Source organism: Antedon bifida, chromosome 2 (genome assembly GCF_963402885.1).
Source record: "Antedon bifida chromosome 2, ecAntBifi1.1, whole genome shotgun sequence".
NCBI classification, from domain to species: domain Eukaryota; kingdom Metazoa; phylum Echinodermata; class Crinoidea; order Comatulida; family Antedonidae; genus Antedon; species Antedon bifida.
This window is the reverse complement of record NC_136227.1, coordinates 1,624,884-1,648,476: the sequence shown is the minus strand read 5'-3', so window position 1 is coordinate 1,648,476 and position 23,593 is coordinate 1,624,884. Positions and strand designations below refer to the sequence as shown.

Sequence of the window (23,593 nt, the reverse complement as noted above, 5' to 3'; positions counted from 1 at the left end):
AAGTGTGTTTACTAACAAAAGAACTAGTGACTGGTTCCACCATGTCATGCATCACCCCCTTTCCCTCCCAACCCTCCCCCCCCCCCCCACACTTCCTCTCCTCCTATTTCTCTCTATTTCTCCCACACCAAATATTATAAACAAATTGATATACAGTTATTTACGGTAGATATACTTTAATTTTGAGTAAGTCTGTGTTTTTTTCAAGGTCCTTTATGTATGATTTGACTCGGTATGGGTCAACAGATGTGTACAATGAACGTACGATTCTTGCTCTGCTGCTTTTATCTATGTTCATTTTATAACCCATGCCTGAAAAGAATTTGTATTTGCTAATGCAAAGTATGAACTGATAGTGAAATAGTTATCAAGAATTTAGATTAACACCCTGATAGGGTTCCCAGTATTGTAGGCCTATTTTAGCAGTCTGGGTTGTATACTTAAGCTCTGTCTACAGCCCAAGTATAGTAGTAATATGCTCAAATATGGTAGTGATATGACATCATCATGTCATCACATTCTTTGTCACATAAAGTTTGATAGTGTAGACAAGGCTTTAGGAAGGGAAGGGGATTGCGGGAGGTCTTTCCTCATAATGGTGTGAGCAAAGCAAGCACTACTTTGTTTGAAAAGGGCACATCATGAAAAAGGGGTTTTGTTCGAACTCTACAAAACCTGTTAATAAATACATACATTTTTTAATCACTTCAACACCTCCCACTAAGTTTAATTCTCACTTCCAAATTAATTTACTTTAATTATATTGTATTATAATATAATAATAATATAATAATAATTATATACTATGACAGATCTCACTATTACAATGTGCATAATACTGGTATATTATTATTTGTATTGTGCTATACAATATTTATCATATGTTACAATACATTATGAAGTCAAAAGACATGGGTGGGTGTTAAACAGAAGTACAATACACATATATTTTGATGCATGGACAATTCTAAAATAACCCACAAACTATTACACAAAGACTGTTATTGTATTAATAAATGCATGAACTATCACACAATTATATTTATCACTAATTAATACTGTATTACAAAATAATTCTTTGTTACTTCACTTTATTTCACTTTCGTATGCATTTGTTGTGGAAGAATTAATGTACGTTTGATGTACAATTTGGTTTAGTATCCGTGTTCTATACTACTGTAAATAGGCTTGTCATTATTATCCATAGGAAGGTATACTTAGGATCTATACATGCACAAGGCCACTCTGGTTTGAAACATCCGGTAGTGAGTCCAAAGTCCTCTCCTTGGTTTATGATATTATGAATCAGTCAAACACAATAAAAAAACAAATTCTAAACATCAAGAAGTAAACATGTTTTATTGGTATAATTACAGTAATTACTCCATTTTATTTTTAGAGTAAGATTCTGTCTTTGTTAAAGACACCCTTTGAATTGTTATGGAAATTAGTTTTCTTGCGTTTCTCTGGCCCAAGATACAATAATAAACTAGTGTTGTAGTGGGTCTACAGTGTATTATATTTTATATATTTATTATTTCCATGCTGGACTTGTATATATGTCTGTATTTGTCAATTCAAAATAAACATTTATTATCATATTGTATAATGGGGTATGACATCATCAACAATGTTGTTAATAAACGACAATAACAAGGATTCAACATATAGAATAATCATTTGAATAACAAGTTACCATCCATTATCATAACATCTTTTATTTAGTCATAAAATATTTCAAAATGTGATTGTATTGGTGAATATTTATGCTATTAATAATCTATACCATTATATTAATACCAGTAGATGGCTTGCATGACTCACTGCTAGGTGTAACCCTATATCTTATACCTGATCTCAGTAAATAGTACCACGCTGTTCTACCAATGTCATGTTCATTCCAACTAGGCCAAATAACGAGTTTAAGTTCTAATTTGGCTTTTTACCTCGCGGCAACATTAATTGATAGAAAGTAATAACAATGTTTATGTTTGTAAGTCTATGGTAGTTACAGCTTGTTATCTATAAATAGGCCCTATTTGCTTTAAATTTGTTATCATAATTGATACCAATCATAATTATAATGATGTCTAATAATGATCATTTTAAATTGGAACAAAAATCATCTAACAAGAATTTTATTATACATAAAATACATATAAGAATCTGTTCTTTTCATCCACACTATCACTTAAGAAGTCATTACCAATTGTCTGCATGATAAATAATGTAATCACCTCCAATTCCCTCAGCACAAAGTAAACAAGACCCAAGGGGTTGCATAATAAATCTGATAATAAATTATAAACCATTTTGATTCACATTCAATTTATCTATCATTAAATGACTTTAATGGTGCAAAGTTTGGAATGTTTAAAAAAAAAATCAGAAAATTCATCAATTTGATTGTGATTGTGTTTTCATTAAGAGAAAAAATTAAGTGCTTTAAATAATTTTTTTACACCAGATTGCTGTGTTGTCTTCAGCTTTAAAATTCTGTTTCTAATACTGTAGAGTCTTTGGTCTTGCTTGCTTCCAACACTAAATACTCTAACTCCATTTTTTAGTCTGGTCTGTTTTCAGATATTTTTGATGATTTTCAAATATTAATTTTATCTGACGTTTTTCTAATACTGTACAAACTTGATTTGTTATTTGTTTCTATTTTACCAATCTTCGGTCTTGCTTGCTTCCAACACTAAATACTCAAACCTCATTTTTTTAGTCTGGTCTGTTTTCAGATATTTTTGACGATTTTATCTAAATAATAATTTTATCATATTACTGTAAGAGACTATATAACTTTAAAATAACATTTTATGAGAACAATTTGTTCTTGAGAACAACAGTGCCCTGATGGTTCCGAAACGCTGGATATTTTTTGTCATTAAATTTTATTTAAAAAAATGATTTTGTCTGACATTTATTTAAACTATCAATCATATTTTTTGACAGATTCAAATTCAGGTGATTCTGGAATGTGTGGTAATTCACCTGAAGATACAAAGATGATAAAGTTTGAAGAAACCCCCAAACAAAGACCAAAAGAGTTCCCTTGTGATGTCAAAGTCTCTAAAAATAATTCTGACGATTCGACGTGTGACCTTTTGCAAATCGATGAAGCGGTGAGGTTTTTATTTATTTTTTTTCAGTTTTTAACTGTTTTCTTTATTTTGCAACAGTTTAGTGGGAATATTACTCATTTTTTCTATTCTCGTCTTGTACTATAGGACCTCAGTATTACTTGGATGTAATCCTGTATGAAATTTGCTAAATTCTAATATTGCAATTAATTTGCATGTTTGTGACCTAATATAGCTTTTAGTGTTATACAGTAGTAATGGGCTACTCGGCAAAAAGTATGTACGCACAGGTTGTAATTATACAGCCATGTGGCACAGCAGTTGGGGGTTCGGGATTTATAATCGTTTTAATTACCAGTTAATATAAAAACAAATTCAAACATTATTTTCTTCAATTTAGAATAATCAAGTTTTATTTAGGTAGTAGGAACCAATATAAGTACGTATGGGTGAATTCTTACTTTTGCTATTAATGGCGAATACCTTTTACCACATTAACATTTGTTATTGCTTAAAATGTTGGAAGCTTTGATGACAGTTTTATGTTCTTAACATGTGCTTTATGGTTTTTAATGACAACCATACTACACTCTGTAGTATGTGTCAAATTGTGGTCAACCAAGTGGTTTTGTGACTTTGTACAAACATTTGACCCATTCAAATTTTATCTTAATACGTTTGCAATTATATTATGAACTTTGTTATATATTCAGTAAACAGTAAAAGTACTGTAGTAATATCATTATTATTAAGAGGTTGCTTATATGCGCTATATAAGAATGAACTATTGTTATAATTAATCATGATTAATTAAGTTTTTTAGAAGATGGGTTTTTCATTCATAGTGATGATTCATGATACAGAACACTAAATATACTGTCATAAAGAAATTTCCTGAATGATCGAAATCAAAATAGTATTGGGTTTGGTCTATTAACCTTTCTGCTCCTAAAACGCTAGTTGATCATACCCAGTACCGTTGATTGTATGATCATTCGGGAAAACACCTCACGACGAGAAATTTCCTCATGATGTTGATGTTGGTTACTGTATTTTTTAGCTAACCAAGAAGTATTCTACACCCGATGTTGAAGATTTAAACTTACGACGTATAATATTAGGCACAGTACTGGACAGCGAGAAAAACTATGTTACAACAATGGAGTCTGTTCTCACAGTAAGTTTTTAGTTTGAACTTTTCTCCTGTAACAAATTAAGAAAGTAACAATAACACTTTAAATTTGCGTCTCTCCTTATTGAGACACCAATTGACCATTGTATGCATTGTGCAAATGATATTTGTATATTTGTATTGGTTTGATTATATATACAAGCTGTTTAATAACAAGGAAATTAACATGTTTTTTATTCTTAAAAGGGTTTGTATCATTTTAGCCAGCCCCAAAAGCAAACAGAAGCATAGAAATAGACAGCTCTCTCAAGTGGAAACTTAAGGGGCCTTTTTACTGTTCAAATCTCTATTTCCTTATACACAACCCTGTATATCAAAATATTTAGTACAATTTAGTTTTTAATTTTTCAGAAAATCTTTCAAATTTGTTTTTTGGCATAAATATGCAAATAATTAGTCTTGATTTTTGGCGCAAACTGATTGAGTGATAAAAATAGCGTTATAGTCTGTTAAGTACCCAGACTAAGGGTTAAAGGTCTAATATTGAAATAGAATAAAAGATTCTGTGATATAATTGATAGCCTTATCAATCAAATACTATAGTGAAAACAAACAGAATCTAATTTCAAGTGATTTTCCTGTGAATATAATTTCAACTAGTCAAGTACATTTAACCACATTTGTGAACCACAAGCAATGGTTCCATATGGACTTGTTCCATGTACTTTGTCCTCCATTCTACAAACACCTATTGATAAACCACAATCATATGTCTACCCTTTTTCAATTCAAATATATCATATTTATTATTTGAAATATATTTGTATAGTTTCTTAAAGTACAGAAAAAAAATTTGAAAAAACTGCTGCAAAAATAATAAATTTACTTCAGTGAAAGAGGGAACAAGATTTAAAAATTGGTTTGATCTGGCTTAAGTTTAGCAATGTTTAAGCAATTTACATTTGAAAAAACCTTAAAATTTAATTTTTAGCTGTACATTTTTACTTGCTCCACACTTGATTTGGCACAAATTGTAAAACAGGATTCTCTTTCACGTGACAAACCAGTTTATCTGATTTTATCGTTTACAATGACGTCATTCAGAAGATTGTGTTTAGAAAGAGAAAATAAAAATGTCTGCAAAACGATAATTTAGTGTCATTATTTTCCATTTTGAATGAATTCAATATCCAATCTTGAAGTGTGGGCATTTTGCTTTTTGGAATCAATTAGCTCTGTCTACACTATCAAACTTTATGTGGCAAAAATGTGATGTGCCCATATATGGACATGATGATGTCATATCACTTCCATATTTAAGCATATAACTATCATATTTAGGCACATCACACAAACTAGTTTGACAGTGTAGAGAGAGCTTTTGGCCTAACATTTTTCAAACCAGAAGTTTTGTTTGATTATTATAAAATTTATAAAAAAAAAATAACTTTGCTTAGTCAAACTACTATGCTATATTGTGTAAGGTTACACCCTTGAAATAATTAGAATTTTTATAGATAATAATTTAATTAGCATTTTAATAGAGTTTTATTGCCTTTTATTAGTTGGACCTTTGGAACATCAATCAACGTTTTAGCAACATTTTACCATGAAATATGAGTTATAACTTCTATAGCAAACTAAAGCAAACTAAGCAATTAATATTGATCAAAATGTTATTTCCATACTTAGCTCCCTATTTAAAAAATAATATTTGTATACTAACATCTATACTGTATTATATTTCAAAGCAGGGTGACATGAAATGAAAAACAATTATCCAAACAATTTTTTTTATTTTGATAAAATTAACCTGTGATTAATGACGCTAGAAGGTTGTTTGACTAATTAAAAATCAAAATAACTCTTCACCTTCACAATTTACTCAAAATCTCCTTGAAACTCTTAAATCTGACATGACCTTTTATTTATAAACCCATATCTATATTTAGTATCACAACATATGGAACAAACTATTATGTTTTTTATTAAATGATTTCATTAATGAGAATAGCTAATAAGACAAAGTTAACAACAGGTCCCAGAGGAAGGTAGGGTTTAGATTCACTTTGTGAAAAGAGACAGGATTTAAACAATATAGTATTAATAAAAAAAAATATCTGTCTGTTACGAGATTTATCTGCCTGTTTATAGTAATAGTAATAATAATAATATTGATTTGGATCGACACTTATAATCCTAATATTAACAAAACCTCTGAAAAGTAGAAACTTTTTTGCTCATTGCTGAGAACCAACAAATTAAAACAATATATAACTTAATTATGTTTCTATTTGTCAGCTAATGAAAGTGTTTAGTGGTAATATGAACACATCTCAACCAATCCTGTCATCTGAGGAATACAGTTGCTTGTTTTACAAAATAGCAGAACTTTGTCAGATCCACCAGGAGTTCAGAAATAATCTGGAAGCACGTCTCAAAAACTGGACACCAGATCAAACATTCAGTGATTTATTCCAATTTTTGGTTTGTAATCTTTTAGATTTCTTTACTGCCATAAAGCCTTGTCTACACTATCAAACTGTATGTGACAAAAAAATGTGATGTCCTCATATATGGACATTATGAAGTCATATCACTAACCATATTTGGGTATATCACTACCAAATTTGGGTACATCATATTTTGATAGTGTAGACATTGTTCACCAGTTTTATCAACCTCAGTTTGAACAATCATCACATCTAGTTATCATTCTACCTTCTATCTATTTAGTCTATTTCGTGTCTAGCTTACCTGGATAAACCGACATAGGCCTTTTCCCCCTCGAGAAGAGAACATAAACTCGAAAAGTACAAACATTTTAAAAATTCCCCTCCAAGCCAGTGATATTGTCTCTGAGTACCCTTCTAATTAAAAATGAATTTGTTCACCTATGTAGCATATAAGAATTGCCTCCCTAACTTTGTTTGTGTTTGTTATCCATAGGACAAACACATGTACTTGCATGAGGAGTATGCCAGCAATTACCCAAGGTCAATAAGTGTATTGGAAAGATGTCGTAGGGAAATTCCGCAATTTAACAAAATCGCTACAAATATCAAGATGCCATCGGGAGAAACAGCGACCCTTGAATGTAAGAAAATCTTTTTCTGTAAAGCTTTGTCCACACTATCAAACTAGTTTGACAAAAAAACTATGATGTTACGTGTCCATTATAGGCACATCACATTTTTTTGTCACATAAAGCTTGATAGTTTAGACAGAGCTTAAGATAGTGATAATAATCACATATACTTATTATCATCATGATTGTTTTCATCAGATTTATTTTCTTATAATTCTTATAAACAGTATTATCATTAAGAATAAACCTTTGTTAACAATACATGGATAAAAATAGACTTAATTTGAATATTATTATCTCAATTTTTACCATAACCACATTATTTTCTTGATTATCATATTCAAATAGCCATTGGTATTGACATTATGTCTATTTCGTCATTTATTTAATTTGTCGTTATTAATTCACACCCACGAAGAACTGCCAGTGAACATTATTATAATTAATCAAGTCTATTATATTTCAGTTCTATCTCATTCCTTATTCATTACAGCAAGGAAATTAATTAATGTCTTCCTGTTTTAAATAAAATGAACTAGCATTTTCCGTCCGGTAAAAGCCGCAGGGATTTCAATATGGATTATCTATCATTAAACATAATAAACCTTTCAAGTGGTTAAGATATATTAAGTATTTTGCTTAAAAACAAGTTGTTACCAAAATATTTGTTTTATGTCTTTTTACTTCATGAGACTTAAAGTAAGGAAGAGAACTGATTATGTATTCTTAGGCATATATACTACATACAACAATTATACATCCATCTAACTTGATTACAATAACCCAGACCTTTTGAAAATGTGTTTGAAATAGTAGGGGTATCCAACAACTAAAATATAGTGAGTTGAACTAATAGCTTATTCATAGTGCTTAATAATTCATTTTTATTAGGATACTTGTTTTGGGCCTATATACACCCAACATGTCAATATTGTACTTACGATAGCTGAGTAATTTCTAAGAGATTTAGTATATACAAGGTGCCACGATTACCAGATAATGTAAAAATAAGCAAAACTATTTTGATTGTCTTCCTGTTTTGCTGTGTAATTTGTTAAACACATGTACTGTAGTAGTTTATTATTCTTTCATGTCTTTCCTTCCTGGAGACTTGTGTACATTGTTAGTCATTTTACCTGTGGTCTTTATAATACTCTTTTATTTATAGATCAGTGGCCGTATTCACTTAAAGATGTATTTTCCCCCTAAAAAATTAATTCTTAAACATTTTGTTGTTGAATATGCCATTTCAATTTTTTTTTCTGTTTTTTTTTCTACTGAAATGATTAACTTGATTATAACTACAAAATAGCCTATTCAAAGTCTAATTTTATCTTTATTTTTCATGTTTTTGGGGGACAATACATCTTTAACTCAATAAATATTTAAGTGTTTCCCTTAAATTGCATTCATTTAGATAGAAGATTTTTTTTTTAATTTTAAGGGTAAGTGTTTCCATTAGCCTAAGTATGAATGGTGAATACGGGCACAGATCTTCAGATGTCCAATTTGCTTTTATACATGTCCCTATTTTTGAAATATTAAAAACGGTTTCATACTTTTGGCTGAACGGAAGTCTAACTTGAAACCATAAATGATCATGTGATGCCCAGTAGGGTATTTTTCTAATCAGGATGATGGCATAGTCCAGACATGTAGCCACTCTCGCTTTCCCTTTCCAAGTTTCCGAATCCGCCATAGCCAAAAATAAACATATGCAAGGTTGCGATCGGAAGTTGTAATAGCCAAATATTGTATATTGCGTCGTAGAATTGCTGTCTAGTCATGCAAAATCAAAGATTATTTTAATTAATTTCATTTTTGTTGACGTTTTATAATTTGAATTTGTAGATAACATTGCTTTTTATTAAGCTTGGCATGGCATACACAAGTAGACATCTTGGAATCATAATGAAAGTATAACTAAATATAACATTTTTATCTTTAGTTTGCAATTAACCACACCCGTTATGTGCAAATAATATAGTAATGTATAAGAGTACATTACGGTAATTAGCTCCAAATCATAAGTAGTTTTAGCAAAACATAATTTATTAAAGGGTAATAACAGTGAATCTAAACAAAACTTACTCTTTTTATATTCATTTCTTATTGAAGCAATAAAAACAATAAATGTATTACACTAAATATTATGTAATAACAAGAAGATTGCTACACAACGAACGATATCTTTATATTATCTAGCAAGCATTTGGAGTTAAGTTACTGTACTTAATAGACATATGAAAACCATAAAGGGGCATTTGAGGAAATGTTAATGATAATGTATGTCTTAATAGCCCTTCAAACATATTTCACATCTTGTCTTGTCAAGGTTACACTAATAGACCAATTGTAATACTGATGCTATCTTTATGTATTTCGATCCATCCAACGAATACGATAAATTGTGTCTTTAAAGTTTTTATGTATTGCATAACATTTTATGTTTTCAGGACTATTTTAATATTTGTACATACTCAGCATGTTTATACAATAACAATAATAATGATGATATGAATACATGATAATGAAAATAAAAAAATAATAGATGATTATGATGATTATGCAGAATGCCCAAAATTTCCCATTTTCTGAAACCCAGTGATGTAGCCACAAGAAATAAAGTGGTCCAGTTTTTGCAAGAAAAGGGAACAATATCTGTTCAAGCCACTGGGTTGTCAAAGGCCTCTGTGAAAAAGTGGTCAGGTTGAAACCTTACCAATCGTACTGGTGGCTACAGCCCTGAAATCAGATGAAAAGGTCCATTTTTTTGAGAATTTATCGATGAAATGATATAAATGACATTAATTATATTAGTTTAATGATTTAATAATGATTGAATAATGACATTATTTTATCATTTCAGCTCTCCTTTATGGACCTTTGGCAAGAGTGACCAAGATGACGTTAGTTATTAATGTGAGTGTTTGTTACCTAGTATTTTCATGTACAGTAGTTTAACATACCTGCCAACATGAACAAGTGACAAATTGTATCCGTATCATTGCATCACTTTTGAGAACATAATTTTCTTGAGAAAAAAAATTGTTGGCTGAAATGATTATAACCTTTTAATTACAAAACGGCAAAAAGTATGCATATATAAACATTACAGACACAGAATAAATTCTAAACCAACCAGAGTGGTATACTGAAATTTAATCAATTAATTTGGAACGATAAAGATGAAGAAATCTGTGAGAATGAGAAAAAGTCACCCCAACCAAGATGCAGATGTCCTAACCATTAGACCACTGGGGCTTTTATGGTATTGTTCAAACTCGATATATACAACTGGAAAAGTGGATTTTATTTGTTTTTTTAAAAAAGTGGTAGAAACAGCTTGCTAAACTAATGTGTTGCTTACAGTACATTGGTACACCTGACACATAGTGTATGACATTGACACTAAGCAGTATGAAAGTGATCGTTTAACTTTGACTGCTAGTGGTCAACCACATTCAGACCATTGTTTATCCTGTAGTCATTTACTATTGTCAAGATTGTAGTATCCTGTATTTTATGAATAACACTGAGATGAATTTATGGTTTTAATAATTGATGTGTGACACACAAAGAAAGTTGTGCGACACACACAAAAAAACCCTAAGAACTTAACAAAAATTGACAATAATAAATTTATATTCCAAGAAAAATCTATATGAAGGCCACTAATTCCATGAATACGTCTACAACAGTGCAACAGTGATCAAAGAACTAGTACCCCTTTAGAAATTTTATTAAACATTTTTTTAAACTTCCGGACATTGAAATACTACAAATACAATACCTTTAAAACCAGTAAATATAATAAGAACAGCAGACAAGAAAAGTACACAAGAGAAGGATGTCCGTATCCTATGACCCAAGGATGGTTTTCCTGTATTGAATTGACTGTTGTGGTTGGAATATTGGAAATATATCTTTACCTGAAATACTGTTAAATATTTGTCAAAGTTTCTAGGTAAATTTGTGGTTTAGGTAGACAACGATATTGTTGATAAAACATGACAATAAACAATACTTTGTTTTCCTTTCTAATTAAATCGTACTGGCACGTATACAAATCCTATCCTACAGTTTACAATAGTCTGCTTTCTAATCCTAATCTTGTACCTTCAATTAATGATAAATCACATTTCTTTCATACAATTTGATTATGAATAATACTTCTAAAGCTCTACTATCTAAAGCTCTACACTATCAAACTGTATGTACAGTATGTAACATAAAAATGTGATGTTCCCATATATGGACATGATGATGTCATATTAATACCATATTTGGGTGTATCACTACCATATATGGTCATATCACTACCATATATGGGCACATCACATTTTTTTGTCACATAATGTTTGATAGTGTAGACTAAGCTTTAGACTAGTTCAGTTGGTAGGCTTTAGTTTGTTTTCTGAATTATGACAAGTATTAAAACTGATATGGTCATATTCACCTATCACAGTATATAAGTATTTCATTTTTATTACTTATTTCAGTAAGTTTGGGTATGTCCTGGACTAAGTAAGTAAGTAAGTAAGTGAAATATCTTGCTTAAGTGTGATAGATAGTTGATCCAGGATTTAGTAATTGAAGTGATCTAGTTTTTTTGTAGGCATTCAAAAAAATCTGGTACTACAGTATTTCAAAGATTTTGTTCTTTTTATATATAAATATGAACCTTCAGTCTAGGCTGAGTATTGCATTCTAGCTTGTAATATTCTGTAACCTTTAACACTAAGTTCAAACTTAAAATTTACAGTACTTATTGTATGATAGAATTGAACTGACTTTTGATAAATACCTGTACTCACTATAGAATATTCAAAATAAGGTTAACAACAATATCATTCACATGATTTGAATGGAGAATTTAAAGTGGAAATTAGAAAGCAGTGAAGTATATAGAAAGTGGATGAGGTTTTGAATTTGATCTTTATTTCATACTGTATATATTTCATTTGGAAGGTCTGGCCAGTTTCTCTCTTTTAGAATTAATATGTTCATAAATTATATTATTATATATTTTATATATTGCCTTAAAACGCATATTCAAGGACCTGATCAACATCTCTAAATGTTGGCAAATACAATTCAAAAGATAGAAAATTTTTGAGCATTTCATTTGATCTTTATTTCATACTGTATATATTTCATTTGGAAGGTCTGGCCAGTTTCTCTCTTTTAGAATTAATATGTTCATAAATTATACTATTATATATTTTATATATTTCTTTGAAACGCATATTCATTGACCTGATCAACATCTCTAAATATTGGCAAATACAATTCAAAAGATAGACCATTTTTGGCATTTATTTGAAATAACTCTAAATCCTATATCATCTGTATAATTATACAGACATTGGGAATCAGTTTAATTGTCACTACTTACACTTAAAAAAGGACAATACAGAAATGACTAATAATAATTGACATTTTACTAGAATTGTTTGAGTTCAAGCAGTGTTTAAATGCATTTGAATAATAATAACAAATTGTGTATGTATCTGTGGTGTTGGTCACTTTAAAGTCAATGATCGCAGGACATGATGCAGTCCGAACAACTTCCCGTTGTTGGAATGGGTCGTCCCATAATATAAAAACCAATTGATTTCTTCCTGAATAGATTCAGGTAGGAAATGCTCAAGTGTATGTGTGTAGTTTCATATCTGTATACAAAAAAATATACTTTATGTGCTTAATAACTCTATACAAGTTGTGTTAGTGATACAAATAACTTTACACTTATTATAGAAAATATCTTCTCAGCGCTAAAATCAATTACATTACGATATAAACATGTTTATATTTAAGAAATAAGAAGAAGTTTCATATCTGTATACAAAAAAATATACTTTATCTTCACTGTATACAAGTTGTGTTAGTGATACAAATAACTTATTATTATAGAAAATATCTTCTAGGTGCTAAAAAAGATTACATTACGATATATACATGTTTATATTTTAAGAAATAAGAAGAAGTTTCAGATCTGTATACAAAAAATATAATTAATCTTCTTAATAACAGTATACAAGTGATACAAATAACTTTAAACTAATTTATATAGAAAATACCTTCTTGGCGCTAAAAACAATAATATTACGATATATACATGCTTATATTTTAATAAATAAGAAGTTTCATATCTGTATACAAAAAATATAATTTATACAAGTGATACAAATAACTTTAAACTTATTTATATAGAAAATATCTTCTAGGCGATAAAAACAATTACATTATATATACATGTTTATATTTTAAGAAATAAGAAGATAAAATATGATTCTGAAAAAGAAAGCAAACAAATGAATAAAAGTGCATAGGCATTGAATATGTCAAAGTGTACTAGTGCACTAACCAAATAAACATGGTCATATCTAAGAAAAAAACCAATACATATTCAATAGAACTGGTTGTGTACACCCTTAATAATAACAAAGGTTCTACATAAAGTTATGTATTCTATTACTTAACTTTAAGGAAGTATATTTTGAAACTTAGATATTGATAACAAGGAAAATTTGAAGACAATATATCAATGTCAAAGTTCAAAATATATTTGTTGTAGTGTACTTATTATTTATTTGTAAATCTTTAGGGGAAATTCTCAACAATACAAAAGTTAAATTAATCTTAGTTCTCAGTAATTCTGTAACACATTTACATTTAAGTATACACTCTGCAAGTTTCAAGTTCATTATTTAATTTTCCCTTTTTAGCAAAACTATACTTATTTTAATTTCAATTTCATCAGTTAGAAATCACAACAAACATTTAGATAGCAATGTAAATAATAATAGTATTCTTGTAAATTCAATCATTGAGGGTAACATTTAAAAAACTTGTTTTGAGGACCTGTGGTCATATTCACCAATCACACTTAAGTGAGATATTTCCCTTAAATATTAAGTATTTCCCTTAACTCCATAAGTATTTAAGTGTTTCCCTTAGTGTGAATTGTGAAAAACGGCCACTGAAACCTTTTTGGAAAATACTAGAGAGGATAAAGGTGGTGTGGAAAGGAATTAGCCACTCTACCACATACACCAAGGCTTAGTACAATGAGCTCCTAACAACTTATTCCCATACATTCAGAATGAATATCATTTTTTTTAAATGTCTTTCTTTCAATAATTACAGTATATATATCGTTTCAAATTAATTAATTCAATTTCAGTATATCACTGGGCGGTTTAGAATTAATGTTCTTTGCCTGTTGTGCATATATATATTTATATTTTGTTTTGTTTTGTAGGATTTACTTAAGCATACCCCTGAAGTGCACCCTGATTACCAAGTAATGAAGATGCTTCATTCACACTCCAATGAGTTCTTACAAAAACAGACGTTTGAAGCACCCAGAGAACGTACCAAAAGTTTTAAATCAAGGGTAAGTGTATATGCCAGCTATTTGCAACTTTTGTATTTTAAATGTGATTCTTTTGTTGCTTAAAGGTCATGGCATTAATCAGAAAAAAGCATTTCTATGTAGATTTACAAAAGAATTAGGGTTTGCCTTTATTATGGTAAATTATAATACTAGGCCTATATATTATTTATTTTGAGCTGAATAACCCTACGAACATGACTACAATGTTGCACTCTCATGTCCCTCTCATTTTCTATATCTATTTTATTGCTTATTATATTTTTTAACTTTTTAAAAATGATATACATATCCGAGCAACTCTCCAATTACAGAATGGATAAACTATTTTATAATTATTTATTGTGCTTATAAAAATATAAAATCTTGTTTGAGGCTTAGGGAGTGGAGTTGCCTTGACTTCCTTGATTGGAAGGCAAGCACATTAACAACTATGCTATAGTTCTTAAGTTGGCATCCTCTCTTGCTCTTAAGCTCTTTCTACACTATCAAACGTTATGTGACAAAAAATGTGATGTGCCCGTATATGGACACAATGAATTCATCACTACCATATTTGTCACATCAAGTTTGATAGTGTAGATAGCTTTATAGTAGCTCTTCATTTTTAATGCCTTATAACAATTGTTTTCATTAAATTGTATAGAAACGATACTTAATAAAAGAGAGTTACTTGGTGGAATGGAATGATGGTGAGAGGCGGTTACGCCATGTTCTTCTGTGGAATGATGTGATAATCTGTGCAGCTGAAAAGAGTACAAGGTAAGAAAATATCTTGTGTTTGGATATTTTTTATTTTATTAATTCCAATTTCAATGTAAATAAAATCACTATTTTAATGAAAAATGGAAAAAAACTAATATTTTCCTAGTGTAAATAGGGAGATTTCAATTTGATAGGACTTATGACCTACTCGTATGATGTGTTGTCGGTCGGTCGTCCACCTGGACCTAGAACAACACCAGAACTGTGTCAAGGAATGGAGGGAGAAAGCACCACATCATGTGCACAATGATAACCTAAAGCTCTGTCTACACTATCAAACTTTATGTCACTAAAATGTGATGTGTTAGTTTGTAGACAGAGCTTTTAACTTGTTCCTCACAAATCAAAAACTTCCTAACAATGATTGTTTTTGTCATTTTGTAGAACTGTATTTAACCAAGAAAAACAAAAAGGACAATATGAATGCAAATGGTGCATCCCACTCACTGAGATTTCGCTGTCAGCTTTTGACCAATCAGAAGGTTTGTTTCTTATTAGTACAATACAGACAATGTTTACTTTTACATGTACAGTTATCTGAAAATATTAGGTCTATATCTAAATAATAACATTTGATAAGAATTTATCATAGACAATTTTTTTTTTATTAAAATTTCATATAAATAATAGTTGAACATAAAAATAGAAGCATTCTTTGTTATTCTCGTTGGGATTTGTAAAAGTATATAATTAAATTTCAGCTAGAGTTCACTAGACTAACTAGAAAGGTGTTTGCTAATCCTACTAAAATACCAGTCATAATGTTCAACAACATCACCATTTCCCACTCTGGTACATATGCAATGCATTCATATTAATGTGGTGTAAGTTTTAGAGAAATACTTAGGTTATTGATTATAAGATGATACTTTAAAATAATATTAGATACATTGGAGATAGAATATCAAGTACTCTATTGAGGTATGCTAATTACAGGCTTGATGATATAAAAAACTAAAGTTCTGTCTACACTATCAAACTTTATGTGACAATGAAATGTGATGTGCTATATGGACATGATGATGTCATATCGCTACCATATTTAAGCATATCACTATCATATTTAGGCATATCACTACCATATTTAGGCATATCACTACCATATTTAGGCACATCACACTTTTTTGTCAAACTAGTTTGTTAGTGTAGACAGAGCTTGAGAATCATTTCCTTATACAGTATTTACAATAACTGAGCATTAGTTTAAACTACTCTGTTTAATAAGGAAGAGAAACTGCAACAATAAATATCTTAGATAATTAACTTTCAAGAGGTTTATAAACAAGAACATTGTTAAGTGTGTTTGATACCAGATAATAGAATGCATTGTTTAAAGTAGGAACTTAATATTAATTGAGAACATTAAGTGGTATTCACTGCTATCATAACAATATGTAATAGGCGCTGGTCTTCACTGTTATCTTCCTAACAATATATATATACATATATACACACTATGGTAGCACTGGCTAACGTATTATTATCTATATATACTCTTATTATTTTATAAACATTACAGGCACAGAATAAATTCTAAACCGCCTGGTGAAATACTGAAATTTAATTAATTAATTTTAAACGATAAAGATGAGGAATTCTGTGAGAATTAAAAAAAGTCGCCCCAACCGAGATTCGAACCCGGAACCATCTGCTAAATATGTAGATGTACTAACCATTAGACCACTGGGGCTTTCATTGTATTGTTCAAACCTGATTGTATAACGACTCCAACAATCTCAGTGTGGAACGGCGGAACAGCACTAGTCCCTCAATTGTACGCATGTGCACCATAGATCAAATTGATACGCCATCGTTTTTCAGTATTTTATTTACGAAGCTCCAAGAGATACTTTTATATAACTCAAACCTCCTCTAATACTAGGGCCATTTAATCTGGGGCGTCTTTTAATTCCACTTAACTATTTTAAATGTTACGTGTGTGTGGAGAGAAACAGTAAAAACAAACAAACCATTTGGTAATGTTGGAACAGAAATTGCTCACCTGGTGGTTGGGTATACACCTGTGTATTATATTCAAATTTTTATTCATTTCTTAACTGGGATTCTTTTGTTATGAAAATATTATAAAATGATTGTAGTTTATTATTTTCATCATTGTCATCATCAAATGTCTCATTGTCATTTTCATTACATCATAGTCAGCAATCATAATTCATAGTACCTACATGATTCATGAAGATGAACATACCTCATAGTGTATACCTGATTTGTTACATGTTTATCTCATATGATTTTGCATGACATTGTTTTTAAAATATAATTTGCATAATGTACTTTATATATGATTTAATATGCTAACACATGTGAATGTTACTGCTCTATTTTATGCATGTATTATAATATTAATTTGCATATTTAAAATTCAATGCATTTATATCGCATGTAACTACTGATTTTATATCTATATCTAACTCTAACTTAATATACTTATCATTTATGATTTTATATTTAGTGAAGGGCATATTTCTTTACTTTACTTTAAACCATGATTTTAATTATGCAAATATATGCAAATTATTATTAACATAATGTTGCTATCACCTAACATCATTCGCTTATTATTTGTTTCCTTATGCTTTCTCATCTTTGATCAGCACCATGCCACTTTGATGTATCCTCTTCACTCTACTCCCTCATGTCACTCTCTACCCTTGCCACTCCCATCGTCCAATCAGGTGAGAGATGGTTGTATTTTAGTTTTTATAGTTCGTCAGGCCCGTGGCCAGCGTCTCTCATGAACAAAAAAGTCTTGGATCATAACTAAATTGTAGACGATATATAGAAAATAGAAATTTCCTACATACAATGTTGTTGTAAAAAATGGGTACATTTATTTTATGTTTGTTGTGATTTTCTTAAACAATATACACTAGCTCAAACCTTAAAAATCACCCTGGCTACGGGCCTGCCATAAGTTAACTGTGGATTGAAACGAACGAATTCTCGAATTCAGTACTTTATATATTAAAGTGTAGTCTTAATTATAAATGTTTAGTTTAGTTTTAAGGTAGATCAGTAAATAAGCAAACATTTAAACTGTAATTGACTTATGATCTTGATAACGAATGACAATACGAGTCAAATGGCTGAGTGGTTAAGGCAGGGGCGCCGTTTATCATACCTACAGAGCCAACCCAGTTCATCTTACGAGACGAGTTGGTGGTTTCCCCCGGAAAACTGGTTCATAAAATAGCCCTTGTATCAGGGGGATTACCACCTATCTGATAGGACAGTGATTAATTTACTCTTGGTAATCCTTGGCCACATGTGCCTAAAGACATAAATAAAATTTTAAAAAATACCAAATTAAATTTGCTTATTTTTGGTTTTCTTAGGTGAGCCACAGGTGAAGCTAACGGGTGCGGAGGATCTTAGGAAGCTTAAGAAAGAGATCTCAACTATCAAAGCTCAAGTTAGAAGAACTTCTGGACAAGTTAGTTTATGCCCCTTCCTTATTTAGAAATATTAAAAAAAAAAACTAGGCACAGTTGTGTTTTACTACTAATCTTATCTATTAAGTGTCTGATAATTTCGCCCGCCAGTCATTTCGTTCACCGTTTATGATTATTTAAAAAATAATTTACTCACCATTGTCTTTATTGAGAAGTGCTCAGGATGGTATTTGAACTTGTTGTGAATTATTTCTGTAACATTTTTGATAATTGTAGGCCACCCTATATAATATTTTATTGCATGACATTTTATTTATATTTAATTTAATTTTGTTTCTTTCAAATTTATAGAGGAATTTTAGGAAAAATGCAAGCAAACACAAGAAAGCATTACAAGATCTTGTAAGTATTTACCAATGCACTGATTATGTTTAAATAACATGGTATAAAACTGACTCCAAATATCAGAAATGAAGGAGACCAAACTTGAATGAATCATGGCTTGCCTCTCGTTATTTGGAGTCAGTTTTATACTATTGTAAGTATTTATTTATAACAATTTAGGCAAACTGCCCAAAAACCCCCAATAATATAGTACATTAGACGTCAAGACCTAGCGTACAAATATTTGTTGTCTATGATTTCCTGTTTTCATTATAAATATTAACGTCAATAGCGCCCTGGATTTATTTAGTCAAGCGGAACAGAAATACTTTTGTATTGTACAGAAAAGATAAGGAAGCGAGAGCAAGTTAACAATGCTTTTATTTGATTTATCTTTTGTTGCCGAGTAATTAGTTTGTTCACGCATGCAAGTTGAATGTTTAGTTGAAATTTATATTCTTGAATATTTCAAGCATTCTGAAAAGCATTTCAGGTGGAAGTTGTTTCGGTTTTAGATTTTGTGTTTCATATGATATAATATATACTATGTAATAACTGTACCAGGAAGTGGTAGATACCAAATCACAATAATGATTCACAAATAGGAGATTAAAAGAGCTATTTCTATTTGGGCGGGTGTGTTAAGCAAATTTGTAGTGGGTTTGCCATATTACCACACTTTACATGTTGTATAAAGAATGTATACTTTTTAGTGGAGGTTTTCATCTCTGTCAGTTGATTTAAAATGAAATAAATAATAAAAATAAATAAATAGACTTATGCTTAAAACTGAGATATACATGGAATTTGAATGGAAATTTCTCTAAATTTAGAGGTTTTTAAAGAGATATTTATTTGAGTGTGGATCAAATTGTAGTGAATTTCACCTAATACACAGATGATAGTAAAATTACTCTAAATATATAATTATCATCTAGTTTGTGCTTGTAGGCTTATCACTAAAATAAGTCTATTTTGGGTTATATTTTAATGGTTTTTTTTGTATTTTTATCATCAATAGTTTATCTTTTTTTCTTACAGGAAGCCCATATGGTAATGGCATCTCCTAATCTCCCATTCCATTTATACCATCAGCATGGAAAGGTAAAAAAAAACAATAGTGATTACTATTATATCATTTAAATTTGTCTTTATTGTTACAGAGCCACAATACCATGTTTATGCATTATATTATTATTTTTGGACGCACCTTTATCATCAAAGTGTGCCACTGTTGTAAAAGTGAAGTTTCCAATAAATTATTATATTATTATTAAACAGTAATTAAATGTAATATTATGTAATCATTTTAAAATACACAAATAATAACAATTTATTGATATTTGTGTATTATAAAACAATAATCAAAATTGTGTTTTTTTTGTAGACATATACACTACTAATGTCATCAGATTATGAAAGAATTGAGTGGAATGAAGCAATATCACGAGCCAAACGTGAATGTACATTTACGCCCTCATTAACTCCTTTCCATCTCGAGAAAATCATGACAAAATGCAAAAGGGTAAGTAACAACTTTCTTATAAATATTCTAATTATAATAATAATAATAATGGTTGTCTTTTATAATGTCTGATACAATGTTTCTAAACGCTTTACACAAAAAAACTGTTCATGAAATATCCTAAGATAACCAAAAAGAAGATGAGAACTCACCGGAACAAAATTCACAGGAGCAAAAGTGACAAAAGGCATCTGTCTATCTGTCTATACTGCTATATCTATAGAAAGGGGCAGATTCCACGCCCTAAATTTGCATAATATTGTGGCGTATTTATCTCAGTTAAATTTTATGAATTTCAGCGTTTGGCTTCTTTTATGATTTTCATTGATAAATATACAGTGAATATGATTTTTTAAGAAAGAAGTTTATTCAAAATGATTTAATTTCTTTTTCATTGTAACAGAGCCGCAAAGTGAACGCAATAGGATCTTTTCTTCTAAAGGACGGTAAGAAATATTAATGTTTTTGTAAATTTCCTGAATAAAACATGAAAAATATATATATTTTTTGTATACTGCATGTTTGCTAAATAGGTTTCATAACTGATTGTAATACTTTTCTAATTAGATGAAGAAAGTGTGAGTGGTATATTAAAAGTTATTGTGAAGAAAGCAACTGGTTTGACAGAGCCCAAAAGTAAGTATTGCAGATCAACAGTCTATCAAGACTCCTTCAACTGTTATATTTCTTCTTGTAATATATGGTTAAGAGATTATTGTGAGATAAGAGCCTGGCGCATGCGCGAATCAGCGAGCAGTTGGCGTTTTCTATCTATTAAAGTTTACTCGTTCATAATCACTATCAAGTTTTAATAACTCCTGAGGGCAGTATATATTTGTTTATCAATTTAGAATGGATTTAAGGTTGATGAAAACGAATTAAAGCAAAATAATTAACTTAAAACATTTTGTTTGCTAAGCATGTTTGGTAAATCGGACCTGTATGTTTGTTTTTCAGGTTTGTGTTGTGCCATAGAAGTTGACTCCTATGGGATGTACTCACTGATGGCTAGGACAAGTCCGATGGAAGCTAGTTTGGAACCTGAATGGGATAAAGTAAGCACCTTTTAGAAGAAGCTCAATAATGACAGCTCTATCTACACTATCAAACTTTATGTGACAAAAAATGTGATGTACCCATATATGGACATGATGATATCGCTACCATACTTGAGCATATCACTTCCATAATTAGGCACATCACACCTTTTTTCTCAAACTAGTGTAGTTTTATAGTGTACATAGAGCTTTAGAGATATGATATTCCTTTTAGAAGCTCAATGTTGACAGTGTCTACACTACACTATCAGTGTCTACACTACACTATCAGTGTCTACACTACACTATCAGTGTCTACATTACACTATCAGTGTCTACACTACACTATCAGTGTCTACACTACACTATCAGTGTCTACGCTATGTGACAAAAAATGTGATGTGCCCATATATGGACATGATGATGTCATATCACTACCATATTTGAGCATATCACTACCATATTTGGGCACATCATACTTTTTTTCTCAAACTAGTTGGATAGTATAGACAAAGCTTTAGAGATATATGATATTCTTTTTCTAGGATATCGGCACAAAAATATGCTTACTATCTCCTCAAGTACCTGGGATTGTTTTTTATTTCTCAACTGTTTTGAGAAAAAATGAATAAAAAGTTGAAAATACAAAACTCAAAACAGATTCAAAACTACTAAAGAAGGTTTATTTATGTTGTGTGTTGTTTTTTTTTATAGGATTTTGACCTGGAAGTTGATGGGGCAAGGTCTATCAGAATAATCTGTTATGAAATAATCAATGGAAAATCAGAATTTTACGATAGAGGATTCACCACGGTAAAACATTATTTTTTTTACTTATCTTTTTAAATAAAGTTTATATTACAATTGAAAGAGTACTAATAGTAATAGAACTCTCCACTTATCTTTGTTTTGTTACATTATACTATACTATTAATTAATGGAAGATAAATGTGATATTGTTTTTGTTGTGGACAACGTGACATTTACATAAAATTCATTTTATTTTAGTTACCAAAAGCAAAACAATTGAAGGATAAATCCGAAGATTTTGTCGTGAAGATGGAAAAGGTAATTATGTTATAAGATGTTGGTAGAGGACTAAAAATAATTTTTTAAAATTGAGACCAAACCAAAGAGCCACCAGTGTTTTTTATGTTATGAAATGTTGGTACAGGAAGCTATGGGAAGATCAGGATTGAAAAAATAGATTGAAAATGTAAATGAGACTGAAGCAAAGACTAGATCCATCAGTGTTTGTTTCAATCAAAAAGTAAATTCCAAGATCCAGTAAGAACCATCAAATAGATGAAAATAAAAATGATTTAAGAATTAAATACTTTTAAAATTTTAGATTGAGATTACAATATCAGCCAAATACACATGCGCAACAAAAACATTGAAACGTGTCCAATCAAGGAAGAAACTTGGCGTGTTTGGCGTGCGCCTTCAACAAGTTGTGGCGCGTGAACGGGGTGAAATACCGCACATTGTCTCACTTTGTATACAAGAAGTAGAAGAAAGAGGTATGCCTATCATTTTTTTTTCTCTATCTTTTAATCTCTGCCTACACTATCAAACTAAATGTAATGTACCCAAATATGGTAGTGATATGACATCATCGTTTCCATATATGAGCACATCACATAAAGTTGGATAGTGTAGACAAAGCTTTATGATGTATAGTCAGCTTTACTTTAGAAATAATATGTTTCTTCACATATGTGATCACACAAAATCTTTTAACTTGTCATAAAGAGAAGTTTTAAG

General features: G+C 30.1%; 1 protein-coding gene across 2 annotated transcripts in view; it reads left to right on the top strand.

Annotated features, from left to right (window-relative positions):
- Nucleotides 1-23,593, top strand: part of LOC144835314 (active breakpoint cluster region-related protein-like) — a 30,714-nt gene that overhangs the window by 3,740 nt on the left and 3,381 nt on the right. For both annotated transcript variants that reach the window (XM_078690398.1, XM_078690397.1), the window contains 18 exons: nt 2,956-3,125; nt 4,144-4,260; nt 6,517-6,702; nt 7,165-7,312; nt 10,173-10,225; nt 14,571-14,705; nt 15,349-15,464; nt 15,852-15,949; nt 18,824-18,921; nt 19,232-19,282; nt 20,306-20,368; nt 20,652-20,789; nt 21,193-21,235; nt 21,357-21,425; nt 21,747-21,844; nt 22,541-22,639; nt 22,835-22,894; nt 23,178-23,349. In XM_078690398.1, coding sequence (XP_078546524.1) covers nt 2,956-3,125; nt 4,144-4,260; nt 6,517-6,702; nt 7,165-7,312; nt 10,173-10,225; nt 14,571-14,705; nt 15,349-15,464; nt 15,852-15,949; nt 18,824-18,921; nt 19,232-19,282; nt 20,306-20,368; nt 20,652-20,789; nt 21,193-21,235; nt 21,357-21,425; nt 21,747-21,844; nt 22,541-22,639; nt 22,835-22,894; nt 23,178-23,349 — 1,914 coding nt within the window. The remainder of the gene's footprint in view (nt 1-2,955; nt 3,126-4,143; nt 4,261-6,516; nt 6,703-7,164; nt 7,313-10,172; nt 10,226-14,570; nt 14,706-15,348; nt 15,465-15,851; nt 15,950-18,823; nt 18,922-19,231; nt 19,283-20,305; nt 20,369-20,651; nt 20,790-21,192; nt 21,236-21,356; nt 21,426-21,746; nt 21,845-22,540; nt 22,640-22,834; nt 22,895-23,177; nt 23,350-23,593) is intronic.